The 20,782-nt window shown below is 42.7% G+C and overlaps 1 protein-coding gene across 2 annotated transcripts in view; it reads left to right on the forward strand.

The window, feature by feature from the left end:
* The window catches only part of pcxa (pyruvate carboxylase a), a 188,635-nt gene that overhangs the window by 146,092 nt on the left and 21,761 nt on the right, over nt 1–20,782 (forward strand). For both annotated transcript variants that reach the window (XM_072661594.1, XM_072661595.1), the window contains exons 11-16: nt 8,880–9,024; nt 12,262–12,351; nt 13,053–13,274; nt 15,777–15,933; nt 16,697–16,937; nt 17,195–17,444. In XM_072661594.1, coding sequence (XP_072517695.1) covers nt 8,880–9,024; nt 12,262–12,351; nt 13,053–13,274; nt 15,777–15,933; nt 16,697–16,937; nt 17,195–17,444 — 1,105 coding nt within the window. The remainder of the gene's footprint in view (nt 1–8,879; nt 9,025–12,261; nt 12,352–13,052; nt 13,275–15,776; nt 15,934–16,696; nt 16,938–17,194; nt 17,445–20,782) is intronic.

The following is a 20,782-nucleotide window of genomic DNA, read 5'->3' on the forward strand; positions in this document are numbered from 1 at the left end:
CAGCATGTTACATTGAGGCAAAAACAACAGGGTTGTAAATAGACATATTAAATGATATTAATCTGACAACATTTTTTCACCCTAAACCACCCTAAAGTCACTTACTTTCTATTTACACAATAGAAAAACTAAACATATTCAACAAATGTATTTAATGACCTCTATTAAAAGCCTGAGCATTAACAGTGGACTTAACTGAGCAGTTACAAGCTGCACAAAGCCTGTACACATCTTGATTTGGATAAGCTATTCCAGTGTAAAACTCATTTTAGAGAACAGGCCATGTTACACAAAGTCCAATGTCAAGTAAACAGGTGACCATTTACTCTCAGAAACTCTCAGTCCACTTGTTTTGGAAGGAGACCCACTAACAGCCTAAAATATTTAGCTTTTAGAAATTAGAATTACATGTCATTTTCACATTTTTCTCTGAAATGATTAAAAAGACACCTGGACTAGCTTTCAGCACCATGTATGGCATCTGTCAGAGTTATAATTTAATAACACATCCTCGTCATTTTTTCTGGAACGGTCTCGGTGTGCTCACTTCACTGGGTTTCTGTCAAACTTTGCTAGCTCACATTTCTGAAGAATATCAAATCCTAGATTAGGTAGCAAGGCAGTAGTAAGAAATATTGCAACTGACATTTACTAAAATGGGGAACATAAACTTTAACCAAGTACATAAATATGTGTCTGTACTTCATAGTAAAACTGGGTGTCCAGATCCAATCCAGTAGGTTGCTACTGAGGCTGATTTTTACTTCGTTCTAGCAGAGCGCCCTCCTGTTTCCCCTAGGCACCATTAACAGACATTATTCATGGAGAACAACAGTGAGGAACACTCTTAAAAGAAAACAGAGTAGTTCAGAACATATATTTTCTTCACCCTCTGCTGTAATTTTGAGATTTCCTTTCACAGACAAGACACACTCTTTTGGCATTGGTATTGTAACAGCCAGAATGTGTACTGACAACCAGAACTTTTACCTAAACTCACTGTGTATCCTCCTCACCTGTGGAGCTGCGCCTCCAAGATCTGTTCAAAAACAGCTGAAACTCAGTTAAGGTTCATCTGAGCTGTGTGTAAAAGCTCTCCTAAAGTTTAACCTGGAAAAACCCTTTTCCTCTTCCTAAAGGCAGCATGCGGTGTTTACTCTGTAAAGGCCCAGTCTCATGTTACTCCATAGCATAGGTTGTGAAATTGCAGCACCTCCACCCAAACTGCAGATCATCTGTCTGATCTATCAACTATTCTTTTTGTTATGGTAGATTGTTGTTGTTTCTGAAGTAGTGCACTATGTAGGGAGTATGCAGTGATTTGAGACAGTCCCAATAGTCTGTTCTCAGAAAGAGGAAACAGTGCAGGTTAGTGGTGCAAGAAGAACAGTGAGTTCCACTGTGGAGATTTAGGAGCTTTAGGACCTTTTGGGTTGTTTCTGCACACAGTTTGCAGCTGTTTTAGAGACACAGCTTCACAGTAATGGGAATTAAAACCTTGTTTCGCAGATGATTCAGACCTCCTGAACACATTCTGCCTGCATTCTCCTCGCGGCCCAAACAAATCGACAACATTCCAGAAAATTTATGACCCACGTTAATAATTTGACATGAAAAAATCTTTTTCCAGACTTCTGTTTGCTTTCAGCCATTTTTGCCCAATTTATACCATTAAACAACATGTAACTTTTAACAGCAGGAATTGTGTGTAAATTCTGAAGAACAGTTTGTTCAGCCGTTGATTCTGCTTCTCATTTGACTGATTGTTCCAATTGGTTCGTGCCTGTGCAGTTTTTTGTTGTTGTTGTTGTTGTTGTTGTTGTTTTACATAAGCAGCCTAATCTCAATCAAAAAGTGAGGAAGTATTGCACAGTGCTCAGAAAAGTAAAAAAAATGGTGTGGTGGGCCCATGAGCCATATGTTTGACACTTCTGTCAGTATGTGGTCCCCATAGACCTACTCTCTTTGTTTGAGCAACTTATAGTGAGTGAAAGGTAACTAGTGAGCATCATCTGTCCGTCTGCCTGTCCATCATCTGTCCGTCTTGCCAGCCACGCTTGTGTCCCTGGATACACATCCAGCAGTAAAGGGGAAAACTCGCTTTCCCACTCGCTGGCATCAGCACATAATGTTTTTAACTATGCACACACCAAGTCAGTTTACAACACCACCTGCATAGTGGGACTGGTAGACACTTGTCTCTCTCTCTCTCATTTAGGTCCAAAAAGTGAGTTTCTGCTTTTAGCACTGTTTTAGTGTTTAGTACAAATGCTTTGAATGAATAACACTTTGTTCACCGCTATTAAAAAACTAAACTTATGATTGGGACCAAACAGAGTAAGGAGCAGGTCTCAGAACAATCGACACAGTGATTAGGACCAATAGGACCAATCACGGTCAGGGGGAGGTCTCAGAACAAATATCACAGTTGTCAGGGTGAGATCTCTAACAAACATTATGGTGATTAAGACCAGTCGCAGCCAGGGGGAGACCTCAGAGCAAACAATACAGTGATTTGCACAAATTGCAGCCCGGGGAAGGTCTTAGACCATTTACATTTCCGGGTAATAATGGACACTTTTATCCAGAGCCAGTTACTTGTATTATAGGGGTGGGCTAATGTAGCGTTAGGAGTCTTGCCCAAAAGATTTTAGAGCTGTTTTCCATGATTTTTATAGTTGACATTTCACTGTATTAGCATTATTAAATATCACATGCACTTGTGTGAGCCTTGATTTCTGAATCCTGGCCTAACTGAGCGGGCGCAGAACACACCATTTTGTTTGAGGAATGCAGTGAGCCTGGGGTAAACTGTTTGGCTAACTTAAACGAAGTGAACTTAAATAATATATCCTGGGAATATCCTCCCAGTTGGAAGCCTTCAAACAAACAAAACAGTGATTATGACCAGTCACAGCCAGTGGAGATCTCATAACAAACAATACGCTGATTTGCACCAGTCACAGTCTAGCAAGTACTGGTGTTTTTTACATAACATTAGCATAGTTGGGCTGTTCACGTGTGTTTGTGATCCTCCTCTAATTATAATAAGTATACGCGACATGAAGGATGTTGTGGTGCTGTTTTGTGAGCAGTCTAATTTTAGTGCTGCTTTTGGCCTATTTCCAACTTTCAGACGTCACGAATCTTAGCCATTCTGCTATCGCAGCTCCCTGTGATGTGTTTAACATGGACAGCCACTCTTTTAGAGGCACTGTGGACCATCACAGCCTCTAAGTTACTCATGTCCTGCACTGAAGGGGACAAAACTGGTACATGGCAACAGAGCAGGCAAGACTGCATAGCAGAGTCATAAAAGCCAAAGTATGAGTGAGTTACTGCCCCCCCCCCCCACACACACACACACACCTCCCCCCACGGCCCCTCTAGTTCTTGCTGCCTCTTTGTTTTTCTGGGTTCTGCGTTTTTTAGCTGAGGAGAGTGAGTCAGTCACAGCCAGTCTCTAAGCATGGCTATATATAGAGGCCTGACTACATGCAGTACAGCGCAGCCAGCAGTAAAGCAGCCGGCACGCAAGCCTGGTGTTTCAGCCTCAGCCTGATTCCAGTGGGGTGGGGAGACTGGAAGAGCAGAGCCGGTAGTCTTGTGGCGCGCTTACTGTATAACTCTGACTTATTGCTCACGCTGGATAGCAACGGAAATCCATACCCCAGTAATTAGAGGGGAAAGAATACCATTGTCGCAGCATATTTTCTTTTAATATGCATCAGCAAATGAACTGGAGATTTAAAAAAAAAAAAAAAAGGTGTAGTTCATGAATCACATTGCCATGACAGCACTTCTTCTGTAGGACTGTGTGCAAGGTTCTTGATCTTATGAATTCCCCTACATACTGCTGCTTTATCAGCTGCTTCTAACACAGCTCTACACAATGACTTGCCCAAAGCTTCCAGCAATGTTGGGCCTCTAGGTTGTCCCTTAGATCGTCTTGTGGATTTGACTGAGAATTCCCATAGAACAACCCATGGTATCTGTGCCATGAATGACGAAGCTAAGTGCCTCTATAGTGGGAAAAACATGGAAAATGCATTTTCCACAGGGTATGAATTTAATATTTATATACATGTAGATTTGCACAGCATTAATTTAACCTGAGGTTATTTCTATGGCTCATTTTACACTGGCTGGTTGTTTTACTGGTCTGGTGCATTTGGACAGGACTAAAATCAATAATTAAATATATTAGTAAAACTAGCACTGCCTGAATGGAGTTTATGAAGTACTTGGAAGGAAATAAGCCAGTTTTGAAGAAAGTAGGTGGGCTCTTGTGAGCTGGTCTGAAGAACAAAGCTTGGTTCCAGTGTTCTCCTAGACGCCCCCAGCCAGTGTGTGGATTTGTTCTTAACCATGTGAAATAATAACTTTGTGATGTAGCTTTTATAGGCATTATATTCTTCAGATGACTGGTTTTAGTTTTGAGTCAGTAATTTTCTGTGCTCTTAAAGTTCAGTGCTCTTGACACTAGGTAAGGACTTAATATAAAGGTAAGGACTCCAGGCACTGCCTCTTTCCGAACTGCTGCTGATGCAGCATTGCCGGACTGCTGACCCACTCAGAGGAAAGTGCTTGGTCTTCATCTTCACCACTCCAGCTAACCACTCCGGCTAGCCAATGTCGTTTAAGAGTGATAAAGGGGAGAGAGCGCCATCTACCCATTCTCGCATTATGCTCTTTCAGACTCTGGCCACTGAGGGCAAAGCAGCATGGCTCAGGATTTGTACTTGCAACCCCCAGGCCATAGCAGCGGTGCTGGACTGCATTAGCACCACCTAGCTTTAAAAAAAATAATAATAACCACTATCTTTTTAAAAAAGAAATGTTGGATTGTTTCTGGTATCAGTTGATATCAAATATTTTCGTTACCGAACATAGGATTCAGCTTACCGAGCTGAATCCTTGCTGCAGGAGTTCTGCTTTTCAGTTCTTACTGCTGTGTCATTTGAATTAAACAGACAGTAGCTCCTTTTCTTTTAAACAACAGAGCATATACAAAAGCCCTATTTTTAGCACGTGTCCTTCAGCGCTCGTTATATTCCTGCCATTAATGACCACAGAACTCTGTAGCAGAGCAGCAGGTTGGGCTGTGTAGAAAAAGCCTGGCAGCCCTTTTCAGCACTGCGGACAGCTCCTCTCAGCTCAAGTACAGCTTGTTCACTGTACACTTGTGGGCCTTGCTCATGCAAGCAAGCTGCAATCCATCAAACACCATTATAATATCGCCATTAGTCTCGCCTTTTGTCCTGTCGTATAGACCGTTCTCTGTGTGAATGCCTTCTCTGCCTGCTTGCTGTTTTATTGCCCGTTCTCTGGCTAGTAGCAGCTCAGAATTTCCCTCTGTGCTAGGCAAACAGGTGGCCTTGAAGCTCTCCCTGGTCTCTCTGTGCTTTAAAGGACTGTATTGTGCTGATTTTGTTTTTTCTTTTTTTTTTCCTCCTCCCCGTACGGCCGCCCACTTGATGCAGTCATTGTGAAAACCGTGAGGCTAGTGGGCAGAAAATCTCTTCCAGTGGTGTACCACTGCATGATGCGCTCTTCACACGACTAAAAGCAAAAATATGTTTCTCTTTCTTCCTTTCTCTCTCTCTCTCTCTCTCTCTCTCTCTCTCTCTCTCTCTCTCTCTCTCTCTCTCTCTCTCTCTCTCTCTCTCTCTCTCTCTCTCTCTCTCTCTCTCTCTCTCTCTCTCTCTCTCTCTCTCTGGTCCCCTCCCCCTCCATGTGAGTGAGTGTTTCAGTAGGCATCGAGTATTGAGCGTGCGGGCAGGATGTGGTGGTGTGATCATGGTGATATTGAAAGCTCCCTGTTGGCTCTGTATCCCAAACACCATTAAAATCCCAGCATGTCAACCAGGCCATTACACAATGGAACACTCCCCTCAAAAAGTTTGTGTGTGTGTGTTTTAATGCACACATTTCTGACTTGTCTTATACTGTACCTAAACCTACTGTACCTAATCTCCCTATCCATATTCTCCCTCTTAGGTATGCGTTTGTATTTGTGGGTTTGTCTGTGTGGTCTTATGCAAAAGTTTTGTTTTTTATTATTTATTAGCTGAATTTGACATTTTGTGAAAATAAACAGTAATTGTTGCATTATCATTCAACAAAAATCTATAAAATAAGATGAGGATTTGTTGTTTTGGGTTTTTTTGTGTGTTTTTTTAACACATTTAAACATCTGGACCTTTGATCTTCATTTGAATGATACATATAGAGATGGTGGTATTATAACGTAACTCATTAATTCATTTACTAAGCCTTGTCCAAAACGAAGGCAGCTGCTTTCATGCCTTGCTGCCGATGCTGTCTCTTAAGTCTGTACCTTAGAAGACAGCATTGTGATTAAGGTACCTACAACCGAATCCCGACGCACTTTGAAGGCAGCCATACATCATGACGGGATTGCCAGGATAATGACAACTGCTGTCAGCTGGTGATGTACCTAATTAAAATCATTAGACATAAAAAACAACATTGCACTGACTGAAATTCATCAGGCATCATTTTATACAAACATTGGATTTGGACATCAGAATAGCTGTGTGCAAGTCTTCAAACCCAACAGTGCAATGTATTATTGTAGTGCATTGTAGGATTGTTACAGTGCACTGATTTTTTTTCTTTTTGAACCTCGGATATTTAGTTTGGTTTGCTTTTGATTTTTGGAGTGAGTGGTATCACCAAGACAAGATCTAAAGAGCTCTGTGAAGTCTTCAGAAAGAAGGCCATGGATGCATAAGAGTCTGGGATAGGATGTAAAAAGTTCTCAGAACAATCAAAAATTCAGCTGTTGCACTGCTGCTAAATATTTTTTTTAAAAGTGGAGAACACTTTAAAACAACATGGCAAGGTCAGGCCATCCTAGCAAGTACAGCCCACGAGCAACCCGCAAGATGCATTAAGAAGTCTCCAACAATCATAAAATGTCATTACGGGACCTACAGGAAGCCCTCACCACAGTTGATGTCAAAGTACAGCATCGTTGATGTCAAAGTACAGCATCTACCATTAAAACAAGACCACACACGTTTGAGGTTTGTGGGAGGTGTGGAAAGAGGAAACACTTGCTGTCAGAAACGCATCAGGGCAAGGCTAAAGGTTCTCTGGCAAACTTCAACGTTTTATCACTTCGGCCAGATGCATGCCATCAGCCAAGACAGGTTTGACATCTGAAGTTTGCTTCTTTAGTTTAGAACTGGAGATCATTTTATCTAGCTTATGAAGTGACAAAGACTTCAGCACAGTACTGTGTGTGTGTGTGCGTGTGCGTGCGTGTGCGCGTGTGTGCGCGCGTGTGCGCGCGTGTGTGCGCGTGTGCGCGCGTGTGTGTGCGCGCGTGTGTGTGCGCGCGTGTGTGCGCGCGTGTGTGTACATTTATGCAAAATCAGTCACGCTCATAAAGTGTTACATTAATATATATATTTTAAACGGATGTATCTTCATGTATTATTGCTGATCCCTTTTCAGATAGGTGTGTGTGTGTGAATGTTAAGGTGGGGTGACTGGGGGAGAGAGAGGGAGAGATGAATGGAGTGTGGTGGTGAGGGATGCGATTGGTTTTGTAGTCTGGGAAATCTGGGTCAGATTGCTGCAGTGTGTTCATGAGCCTCGCAACAGGAGAACCAAACTACATGGTGTGTGTGTGTGTGTGTGTGTGTGTGTGTAAAGTAAATACATGCATATGTGGAGGTGGTAGGGCTTTAAGGGAATGCACAGTGCTTTAAAGATGGGCTCCAATTACAAGCTCACTTGTTCAGTCTCTCACTCGGCTGCTGCACATCTTTCATGTCTCGCTCTCGCTCACTAACTGAATTTTCAGTTGAATGTAGTTCACTAAGCTTTGTTGGCATGCCCATATTTAGCTACAGTATTGTCTAAGCATCATCAAAACAACACAGATGACCTTTCTGAACATTAAGAGAGGGGAAAAAATCGATTTGTTATTAATAAAAGTAACAATAGTATAAAATTAATATTAATAAATGGACTTTTAAAATTTGAATGAATAAATAATAAAGTGTGTGTGTGTGTGGGTCACTCACTGTCCCTCATCTTGTCAGGCTGATGTGTACGGTGATGTCAGAGCGCTGCTGTCTCTCTGTTCTAACAGCAGGGGCAGTCTGTGGTCAGCAGTGGGACGGCTGCACTGGGGGTGAATTTTCCGCAGACTGTCTGAAGTAAACCTCCCGTAGCCCGTAGTTTGAATATTTTACACTATGCGAGGAAGTGCCGCTCTGTCTCCACAGTGTTGCTGGGGCACTGCTGGCACGCGCTCTGCTCTTTAGGCAGCCCAGACTGCCGGTCTTCATAGCCAGGCTGTGCTTCCTGAGTCAGTACTTTGTCAGCATGGTCTGTGTCTAAGATCAGTCACTGTGCTCAGGTACTCAGCCACAGGGCGCTCTTTCTTGCTCTCTCTCTCGTGCTCTCTCTCTTACTCTCTCTCTAAAACAGTAAAACCCTGATCGTAATAATGTTGTTTTTTTTTTGGTGCATCAGTAGCAGAATAAAGTGTTTCTTACTCTCTCGCGCACACTCTCTCTTTATTAATCTGTTTTACTTTCGTTCTTTCTTTCTGTCTCTTTTATACACACACACACACACACACACACACACACACACACACACACACACATTTTGTGTGGGCAGTGTGATGGAAGGGGTATTGAGTGTTTAGATAATGGTATTGATTTTAGGACTACCCACTAAAAGGCCCCATTTGCCCCTGTAGAAGCATTAGCACCTTAGCTGTGTGTGTGTTTGTGTGCATCTGCAGGCTCTATGCTTCTCCACCGGTCAGCACCTGCCCAGTGTAAGCACTCTCTCAGGCTCAATCCGTCTCCTTCTTTTCTCTTTCTCGGCAGACGAACATCCCGTTCCTCCAGAATGTGCTGAGCAATGACCAGTTCCTTTTTGGCACCGTGGACACTCAGTTCATCGATGAGAATCCAGACCTGTTCAACCTCAAACCAGTCCAGAACCGAGCCCAGAAACTCCTCCATTACCTGGGTAAGATGACGCAGCACATGATAAATTCATAGTCAAGCAGTGAGGTTATGCAACAGTTCTTAAAGTGTAGTGAGCTGTAAGTGAATGCGTTCAGTGGTCGACATCCAACTTTCTCAAACTCGCAGGGCTGTGAACTGGGCTGTAGTTTGAACCAACAGTCCCTGAGAGGTTGACGTTTAGGGCAACTTGATATGAAATGTGAGAGAGAAGGCCAGGGTGAGAAAGTATGCGCATAAGATCAACCTCTTCTAATGGAGGGATTTGATACTACTTTCATTTAATGTACAAATCCCCCTGGAGAGCTTTATGACCTTTTTCTTAGTATCTCACCCATCTCTCTATTGATGCTCAAGTTTCTGAGAAGAGTGGTTCCTAACCCTGCTCTTCAAGTATCCCTGCCCTGCATTTTACAGCTACCCTGCTCTAACACCGCGACCTTCTCAACCTGACTGAACCGTGACCCCCCACAAAAATAGTCAAACACACTGCAGCAGAATAGTTTTCAAATGTATGCTGTTTGTATATGTGTGTGTAACAGTTTGCAAACAAACACTTGTGGCTGTGCAGTCCTAAAGTGAAAGCACACAGTTTCCCAATGAGCAGGATGTGACAGGATTTTTACAATATCACAGACTTTAAAAGGGAATCGACTGTAAATGTCAAACTGTATTTGTCTTGTTATAGTGTCTTGTTATATTGTGTGTTTCAAAGAAAAATCCAACAAAACTTAAACAGAGCTGTAAATCAGGCCAATTGCAACACTGTTAAGTTACAGTACAGAACAGAACAGTAAAGCCAGCCCACTAGTAAAAGCTAAACGCAAAGGTTACTTTAAGAGAATATGGAATCAAGGCTTAAATGGAACAAGAATAATTACAATTTGTGTCGCAATCTGAGGCTAGGCTAGGCTGGTTATGTGGTTGTGGCCTGTCGCTGTGCTGTACACAAGCCAATAAAGTGGGAAAAAAACAAGAAAAGCATTATTGACAAGTCCGCCATAAAAGGAAAATAACAGGGTTTTTAATAAGCTAAAACCCCATTTGTGCAGGTTTCTCCTCAACCAATGTAACATCCCAGCTATTTTTACATCAAACAACAAGTTAAAGCATCACTATGTAGCATTTGTGTCTTAAAATAACAGCTTCAAAATCATTGTGATTGCGACTCCAGGCTCAGCTCGCCAGAAACTGCTGTGCGCAATTTTGGTGACATGAGAACTGCCTGATGCTGCTTAAGTCCACATGCTTTCACTTTTAGAAACATTTCATTTTTTAAATTCTCCAGAAATGCAGTCTTTTGTGGTGGCTCAAATCGCAAAAAAAAACACCACCTGACTGTAGGGGGAGCTAATTTTAAAGGGGGAGTCAATTTTTGCTTAATGCTGCTTTAAAATGTGCAGTCAGTGCAATCTCTGGTTGCTTTAAAGTCCAGCTCAACCCACCAGCTGAAAACAAACATATTTAACAACAGAAAGTCAAAAAAGTTACTAATCAAATTAAAATAATGTCTTATTTACTACATAATTGCTATGTTTGTTACATAAATATTTCTGTATTTTTTAGGTCTCAGCATCTACAAGTCATTATTTTGACCTAAGGAGTAAAGATTTGAACATGAAACAGTGAAGGCTTTAATACAAATAGCATATGAGACACGCAGAAGTTTGAATTTCACTACTCCTAAGTTAATTAGGAAGTTGCGCCTGTTCATTTGCATAGAAGTTCTTTGTAAATAACGTGCTAAAGTGGCCACCTCACTGGTGCAAAGCGTCTGTAGAATGCCGGTAATTAGCGCCTCTGTTAGTTAGTCTCCTTACAAATGTTTACTGGAATGAGCACCGCTTTTACTGCTTAATTAACATGTCTGTTTTTAAGTTCAGCCTTTTTTTTTACATCCACACTAAATACAATGGCAGCCCTGTGCTAGCTTATTTCAATGTTGGGTCTCAATGTATCTGGACAGTACACTTTAGCCCCCCATGCTAAGCAGCAGCCAGTCCACCCGCTTTCTCTTTTATGCGAGGGTGGGACAGACCGTGGTACCCAGGTGGAGTCAGCAGATTTAAATGCAAATAGTTCCCCCTGCTGCTACCAGGTTTCTGTCAGCAGAAGCATATCTAGGTCTTTCTCTGAATGATTGCTGAATGATGTGCTAGCTGTACAATATTCAAATCAGCAGAGGGATACACGGTTGATTCGCACAACAGCCAGAGAACACCAGGCTTAACAACCCAAGTAGCTAGACAGGTAGTCCAGACAGTTGGAATAACAAAATCCAGTGCATAGCGCAAAGAAGGAATTGGTGAGCACACTGTGGACGGAGAGTGTGGTTAATTTCACAACATGCACTGTATGGACAAAAGTATTGGGACATCTGCTCATTCGTTGTTTCTTCTGAAATCAAGGATATTTAAAAAAAGAGGTTATCTTTCTTTTGTTGGAGTAAGTGTCTCAACTGTCCTGGGAAGACTTTCTACTAGATTACTGAGCAGTACTGTGAGGATTTGATTGCATGCAATGACACAAGCATTAGTGAGGTCAGGAATGTTGCATCATCACCACCCCACACCATCCCCAACTCCATAGCTCATCCTAAAAGTACTGGATTGAGTATCCATTGAGTATCCAACATCTGGATTAGGTATCCACAATCTATTATTCCAGAGAACAAAGTTCCACTGCTCCACAGCTTAATGCTGGGAGGTTTTATACCCCTTTAACCCACACCTAGCATTAGGTATGGTGCCAGTAGGCTCATGTTTATCTGCTCCAGAGAGTCCTATTCTTTTGACAACACTTCTCTACAGGGACAAGCTGTGTGTGCACATTTTAAGGTTGTCCACAAACATTTGGACATAGTGAATTCGCCTGCTGAACACCCAGGGGAGACATTTACTCCAACAAAAGCATGTTGACTTCTCTTTTTTTATATACCTTTGATTTAGAAAGAAACAATGAATGAGGAGGTGTCCCAATACTATTGGCCTACTTGCACTTCTGGCAGTTACTCCACTGGAACAAATGCAGGTCAGGACTAAGCCTGGTCCAGGGCTGGTAACCACAGCGTTAGAAAGCCCTTTAAGCCTTGGTTTAGTTCACTGATCAAGTCAGGCAGCAGGTCTTGAGATCATGCAGCTGCAGCTTTAGCTGAGCCTTCTGCTGAGTGTGGATATGAGGTGAGGTGGCTGGGAAGCAGGCTAAGCGTGTGTGTGTGTTTGTGTGGATGTTCTAATCTCAGGTCATGTTATGGTGAACGGCCCTACAACTCCCATCCCTGTCAAGGCTAAGCCTTCCTCCATTGATCCAGTCGTCCCCACAGTACCTCTTGGTAAGTAACCCACACATACACAAGCTCGCATGCACTCGAACCCGCTGTCAGTGAGCGCAGTCAGAGAGCGCTGGAGACTGCGGCGTGAGTCAAACGTAAGCCGCAGTCTCACTCCTTTACAGCCATGGGATTTTAGTGTTGCACAGTTGAGAGAAAGCGAGAGGGAGAGAAAGTAAGCATGCGAGAGTGTGTGTGTATGTGTGTATGTATGTGTGTGTGTGTTTTCAAGATAAGAGCGCCTTAATCTCCTTCACCCCTGCAGTCTAAATGTAAGCCATCAACATATTGGGATTCATGTGAAGCAGGAGGTTGACGTTTTAGGTGTGTTTATGAAAGCGTCTTTTGACTTTTTTTCTTTTTCTTTTTTTCAGTTTTGTTTACATTTCGTTTTTCAGCTGATTTGGTTTATGTTGTAAAGAGGAATCAATTAAGTGGCTTACAAAGGCTAATTTATTCCTTTTCGGAAATGTATTTATTAAGCCAGGTGCTGTGACTGAGTGTGCGTTACTGGCAGTGTGTGTGTGTGTGAGTGTCTACAGCTGTGCATATGTGCGTGTGTGTGTGAGCTCGAAAGAGGGAATCAGAAAGACACTACGTGAATAATTGTGCACTTAAAATGATCATCCACAGTGTGGTGGTGCTGATAATGTCCGTAGTATTGATTACCTGCATCTGTGTGTGTGTGTCTGTTTGTGCTGTAGGTGACCCTCCAACAGGTTTTAGAGACACGTTGCTGAGGGAAGGTCCCGAAGGCTTTGCTAAGGCAGTGCGGGCCCACCAGGGTCTGCTCCTGATGGACACTACCTTCAGAGACGCCCACCAGTCCCTCCTGGCCACCAGAGTGCGCACCCACGATCTTAAGAAAATCGCCCCTTTTGTGGCCCACAACTTCAGCAACCTCTTCAGCGTGGAAAACTGGGGGGGTAGGCCAGTGTTTTTCTCTGTTCACTCACTCACTCCTTTATGTATGCCGGGGGCAGGGGGGTCCTAATTACATTTTGTGACATGCTTCAGTGCTGATTTGCTAATCAAGGTTTGAGGCTTTTGCTCATGTTACAAAACGCTTACTTTGTCAGAGTGAAGTGGTGAAGCGGAGTGCAGAGTGGAGCTTCACAGCAATCCTACTGCATGTCCTCGCTATTCCATCACTTGCCGTTAGCACATGCCTCTGTGGTAGCATATGGCTTCTTGTACTGTCTGTCATTCCAGCTGGAAGATATTGTGGAGTGGCCTGAGGGCCACATGTGCGAGTTCATAGGTTTGTGCCAGCTCCCCTGCTGTAAAGGAGCCACAACCTCTCAAACTCTCACTTATTTGTGCTTCCGCCTCAGTAGAATAATCATGAGACGCCGGTGTGGGTTTGCAGACCCGCAAAGGTCACGACAGCAGCATAAGGTCTATCTTTGTTTGGGCAGAAGGAGGAAAGCTAGGTAGTGAAATGAGGGGAAAATAATGCCGGAGGAGAGAGTGTACTTTTTGCTTCACTTCCTTTTACACTGCTGTCAAAAGTTTGGGGACACCTTGTCCTAAGCTAAAATACCCGTTTGCTTCTCTGATGTTCTCTACGTCCAGACGTGTTCAGGCAGCACGTCCCCTTTTGCCACACGCAGCTTATACAGTCTCCAGAGAAGAGCACTGCCAGTAGCAAGGGATGCTCTTCAGAAGCCACACATGAGCCTGAGGTCACCATACCAAATGCCAAGCTTTGACTAGAGGGGTATAAACCCCCCAGCACTGGGCTGTGGAGCAATGGACCAGTGTTCTCATGAGTGACTGAGTCTCATCCAATATCTTTGGGATGACATGGAGTCGTGTTTGTGATCCAGAACTAATCATTCAACATCAGTACTTGACCTTACTAATGCTTTTGTGACTGAATGCCAGGATTTGATTTGAATGCGGTCAAATCAAATCCTCACTGCAGTGTTCCTGCAGCAGAATGGGGATAAACTCCCTATTATTACCATTGATTCCATTAGAAAAAGCTGCATAACACCTAGTGTAGAAAGGGCAGGTTTAGCTTTAATAATGATCCAAACTACTGTTAAAAGCACAGGCATTGTTAATGTTTTGCCTCAGTGGTGTTAAAGATATGAGTGCTGATAAATGCACAATGCATGCAATCGCGACAAGGGGTATAATGTGTATTATATGTCTGGAATTATTCCTAAGGTAGTGCTTTTGTGAGTTGTTCATTTAGTTCTGCTCTTTATTACCAAGAAAACCAGCAGGATCTAAACTGCCTGGATTTAACATGCTATGCTGTTGCAAAAGCACAGATAAAGCTTATGTACAGTATTGTGCAAAAGTCTGAGAACAAAAGACGTCTGAGAAAATTATGTGTAAAGCCGTTTATCCAGGAAAGTAAGACTGGAGCACTAACTTTAGATTAAGTATAAATAAATAAATAAATTAACAGTACTCACTTAACCATTTCCAAAGTTCTCAGTATTTGCAGTACACTCAGTAACTTTTATTATCAATTATTCACCCCTCATTGCAATTTAGGTATATTAGCTCTTTCAGCTTTCAGCTGTGTACAATAAACCAGTGAAATGAACAATTTCAATAACACAACTAATAGAACAAGTGCTTTCTCCACATTCAACACAAAATGTCAAGTTTAATGAAGACTGCAGTCTCAGAATTATTTACATTTTACATTACATTTTACGTTTACGGCATTTAGCAGACGCTCTTATCCAGAGCGACTTACAAAAGTGCTTTGCTATTTACTTAGGAATAACCTCAGCTAGTTTAAATAGGCTAAAATTCAAAGATCTCTATCTCTAATTTAAGACACTACTAAACACAAGTCAATAGGGGTTTGAAGACAGCGAGCGACTCTGCCGTTCGGACACCCAGGGGAAGCTCGTTCCACCACTTTGGTGCCAGGACAGAAAAAAGCCTGGACTCTTGTCTTCCGTGGATTTTGAGGGATGGTGGGTCGAGCCGAGCCGTACTTAAAGGGCTCTTGGTGCGGATCGGTCATTGCCATCAAGTACAGAGGGGCTGGTCCGTTCTTGGCTGTGTAGGCCAGCGTCAGGGTTTTGAATCTGATGCGGGCAGCAGCTACAGGAAGCCAGTGAAGAGAACATTTAACCCCATCATATTTAACCCCATCATGACAAGCGTCTGTAGTCCTTAGTAGAGCACCCTTTACTGTTATGACCTGCTGCAAACAGGTGATGTGAGCCAGACACCAGCTTCTGGTGGCTTTCCTGAGAATCCTTATCACCTTTCTCGTTGGCAGTGGCCTCCAGTTCCACTGTGGTGGACTCTAAGGTATGCTTGGGATCATTGTCCGGACTTCCCTGATACACAATTGAATCCTTCTTTCCCTTTCACACACTGCTGTATAATACAGCCTTATTTTCTTTCTTGTAGTTTCTCAGTTCTTGACTCTCTCCCCTCTTCTTCTCTAGGTGCTACATTTGATGTGGCGATGCGTTTTCTGTGTGAATGTCCATGGAAGAGGTTGCAGGAGCTCAGGTCTCTGCTACCCAACGTACCCTTTCAGATGCTGCTGAGAGGAGCCAATGCAGTGGGATACACCAACTACCCAGACAACGCCGTGTACAAGTTAGCATCACACCCACTCCTTCACAGCCTCATTCAGATCACTAGAGTGGCTTTAGTTTAGTATAGATGGGAATAGATAAGTCTGAACATAATAAAATTCTGAACGTCTGAACATATAAAAATAATAAAGCATTTTGGTGGGGAAAAGATAAAAAAAATCTGTAAATTATCTATTGTTTGATGTATTGTTTATTGCTTCACAACATATGGAGCTGTTCTCCCAACACATGTTTAGGTTAAGTCTATTAAGTTTGAAGATAATGTGAGCTCAAGGTGCTACAAAGGAACCTTTGCACAATGCCATAGAAGCATGTTTTTGGTTCTATAAAAAAACATTTTTGTAAAAGAGCTGTGAGTGTAAAGAACCTTTAAATCTGATAGAAAAACAATACAGGCAAAGACATTGACATTATGGCTTGAGGATCTTAAGTTCGAATCCCAGTCATGCTGCTTTGCCATCAGCGGCCGGAGCCTGAGAGAGCACAACTTGACCTTTTCTCTCTGGATGGGCAGAGCGCTCATTTGTAATGCAGACATTTGGGAGAAAATTGCATATGAAAAAATAAAGAACGAAGCATGTAATGGAAGCATACACTTGGCAAACGTATTCTGTTGTGGTGCTGAGATATACATTTTCATTATTTGTTAGCTATATTAGCCTTATAACTCCAGTGTTAAGCTAATGAAGTAGAACTTTAGATACCTAAATGTCTTAAAGAACAAAACCATCCCTTCAATTACAATTCTCTGCCCTTTGCTTCAGGTTCTGTGAGGTGGCGAAAGAGAATGGGATGGATATCTTCCGGGTCTTTGACTCTCTGAACTACTTGCCCAACATGCTGCTGGGTATGGAGGCAGCAGGTTCTGCAGGAGGAGTGGTGGAGGCAGCTATCTCCTACACAGGAGATGTGTCTGATCCCATGAGACAGAAATATTCGCTGGACTACTACCTCAAACTGGCCGACGAGCTGGTGAAAGCTGGAACGCACATTCTGTGCATCAAGGTGGAATACAGTGTTCCAACACATATTCATATATAACAACTTTCTGCAGAGTGGTGCTGGTGTTTCTGTAAGCTCTGTGGGTCAAGTCCTCTCAGTGTATTGCTGATGTTTCCTCTTTCTCACTCTTATCCTCAATGCTGCTTTTACCACTTCACTGCCACCTACACATACTATACTTCTGCTCGAGTCTGTCTGTGTGTTTGTAAGCCATGCACCAACTTACACATCCTATTACTTTCTCTTTCCTCGCTCTACAGGACATGGCTGGGCTGCTAAAGCCAGAAGCGAGTCGTTTGCTGATCAGTTCCCTGAGGGACCGTTTCCCTGACATGCCCATTCACGTGCACACTCACGACACAGCGGGCGCTGGCGTGGCTGCCATGTTGGCGTGTGCTGAAGCCGGAGCGGACATAGTGGACGTTGCAGTGGACTCTATGGCAGGCATGACCTCACAACCCAGCATGGGAGCCATTGTGGCCTGCACTAAGGGAACCAAGTATAATACAGGTGAGTATGGTCAATCAGATGTGTAATTGTGCTGCAGCAGTTAGTTCACATTAGTCACTAAAGCCACCAGTCATGGATGCAAGACTGCTCTATAATACTGTATAGGAAATACTTTATATTTATGTTCATACTTTCACACTTAACAAAACCGCTCTATAATGCTTTGTAATGTCTGCAGTTACCCAAAGTGCTCTATAGTGCTCCCATGTTCTTAAATGTTCATATCTAACAAGACATGCTCTATACTACTCTATAATGTCCGTACCTAACAAGACATGCTCTATAATACTCTATAATGCCCATACTCAACAAGACATGCTCTATAATACTCTATAATTCCCATTATTAACAAGACCTGCTCTATAATACTCTATAATGGCCATACTTAACAAGACTTGCTTTATTAAACTCTATAATGCCCATACGTAACCATACCTGCTCTATACTACTCTATAATGTCAATACTCAACAAGACATGCTCTATAATACTCTATAATGCCCATACGTAACAAGCCTGCTCTAATAATACTCTGTAATGCCCATACTTAACAAGACATGCTCTATAATACTCTATAATGCCCATACTTAACAAGACATGCTCTATAATACTCTATAATGCCCATACTTAACAAGCCTGCTCTATAATACTCTGTAATGCCCATACTTAACAAGCCTGCTCTAATAATACTCTGTAATGCCCATACTTAACAAGCCTGCTCTATAATACTCTTTAATGCCCATACTTAACAAGACCTGCTCTATAATACTCTATAATGCCCATACTTAACAAGACCTGCTCTATAATACTCTATAATGCCCATACTTAACAAGCCTGCTCTATAATACTCTATAATGCCCATACTTAACAGGCCATAATACAGACTGTCCATAGAGATAAAGGTAGGTCAGTGAGAATTGTTTCAGTAAAATTCTCACACACACACACACACACACACCTCCATCTTGTTGATTTATTGATTGTGCTGTAGTTCCTCTGCTTTTCTGCTTTGTTTTTCCCATCAGAGTGCGGCACGCTCTTGTGCCAGGGCAGCGTTAAGGAGAATATGGCGCCCAGTTTTGGAATTAATTCGCTCTCGTGTGGCGAGTGCATGTTGTCACCTCTTTGTTTTTGTAGAAGAACACTTACCCCTGCATTAATGTCCCCTGTTATGACACGCCTCCATCAGGGCAAGAGGCATATTCCAAAAAACTGCACACTCCATTAAACCCATTTTACAACTGTGTGCACTTGTAGCTGTTTGCTTAATTGAAGCACCTTTTTTGATCAGTATTTTTTGATGATGTTTGCTTTTTTTTATTGTTTTATTTTTGCATTCACACTTTTCTGTGTGCATGTTCTACCCACCCCCCATAACCCAGGGCCTACAGTGGTCTGAGAATGTCATCCATTATAGAGCCAACTCGCAAACAGATTGCAGACAAACAAAAGCTGTAATGAAAGGGCCGTGGAGCAGGCATGCATGAACGAGTGAAAGAATGACTGCGTAGGGGTGAGGGAAACGAGGGGAAAAGAGAGGAAGCGAGCGAGAGCGAGCGAGCAAGAGCACGAGAGAGAAAAGGGCAACAGAACGGGGCTGAATGCGCAGACATCGTTTGGATGCGGTCAGTGACCCTGTGACCTTTCCTTAATTGTGACATTACGGCAACTGCTGGTGCTTAACCTTGGCTTATTAGCTTGGCGCCTTGCCTCGCTGCGTGTGTGTGTACGAGGGTGTGTGAGGGCTTTAGGTCACTGGTCTGTCTACAGCAACTGTAGCCACTACACACGGCTGACTTCAGGGGCACCTCATTAAAACAGCACCTGATAAAGTCTGATCATTAAGCGCTCTTTGCTGGATAAGTAAACATCTACACTGTGGTCATTTTCTAGACCATTAGTGTTTGTTTATTTATTTAGTTATTTATTTATTTATTAATCTATTCTTTCTTAACTGTTATGGACTTAAGAATCAGAGTTACCCGCCATAAGCATGCCAAGAGCACCACACTGTCAGCTTTTCGAATTAAATGTCAGGCGTCTACACTCTACACACAGTGAGAGGAGTAAAGATTACTTGAACAAAGTCATGTGTTTACACAGTGACAGCTTGACGAAAACACTCGCTGCAGCGGCACAAATAAGAGCCTCTTTCTCCGCTACAGCAGTGAAACTGGAAAGAGTGCTGTCCAGCTTTTCCTACATTAAACATTGCCATGAAATGAAATGCTGTCAATTGAACCGTATCCGACTCTCACAGTAAACATTTATTTTAGGACTGGCAACTCTCGTGCAATGGCCGTGAGACTCACGCAATTAGGTTCAATCTCGCGCTCTAAAGTCACACTTGCCATTTACCACATATTTTACTGCCCTCATTCCCCTCGAAACAACCTTCCGATGAATTTGAATACTGAGTATTTCCTACGACAGCTGTCTGTTCAGCTTCAGACCCGCTGACCAGCTAGTCAGTAACTTTAGGCAAGCCTGCTAACCAGCTAGTCAGATACTTCAGGTGAGCACACTGACTACCGGTATGTGGTAGCTACCTGCCTGTCAGTTACTCTAGGCGAGCGTGTTAACTAGCGTGTCAGTCCCTTCAAACAAACACACTGACATGCTAGTTCGTCACTTCAGGTGAGTAACTATCTAGTTAGTGTGTTTGCCTCAAGTGACAGACAAGCTATTCACAGGCAAATATACTAACTAGCTTTTTCAGGCAAGCACACCAACAAGCCTGTGAGTCACTCTAGGCAAGCACGATAACTAGCTAGTCAGTCATTTCAGGCAAGCTTGCTAATTAGCTAATCATTCACTCCAGGAAAGCTCGCTAATTAGCTTGTCAGTTCAGGGGAACACAGTAAATCGCTAGTCAGTTACTTCAGGCAAGCTGGCTAATGAGTTAGTCAGCCACTTTAGGTGACTGCGCTAATGAGCTAGTCAGTTATCAGAATAAAACTTTAACTTGAGGCCTTTTTTTTTTGTTTGTTTTTTCCTTCCATTGTTCCATTTATTTCAGCCACCCATCTGTTTCCACTCGGACAATTGTGTCTCTAGTGCATCTCAAACCACTCCCTGAAGTGTCCAGTCCAGTTCAAGATGGGATAGCATAGAATCTAATCAGTCCATGACACATGAAGTGTAAACAGACTCGAGGACAGATACAAATAGTGAAGCAGACGTCTGAGTTTGAATTGATAGAAGAGTGATTCTTCAATTGGGGGATCTTGTTCCTTTCTTTAACTTTTGATAAATGTTGATATATTTTACATTTTGTTTATGTGAAGACAGTGTTCACATGCTTTACATTAAAAACTTAATAATGGCCAAGACTGAGCTT

This window comes from Salminus brasiliensis, chromosome 18 (assembly GCF_030463535.1).
Source record: "Salminus brasiliensis chromosome 18, fSalBra1.hap2, whole genome shotgun sequence".
Lineage (NCBI taxonomy): Eukaryota > Metazoa > Chordata > Actinopteri > Characiformes > Bryconidae > Salminus > Salminus brasiliensis.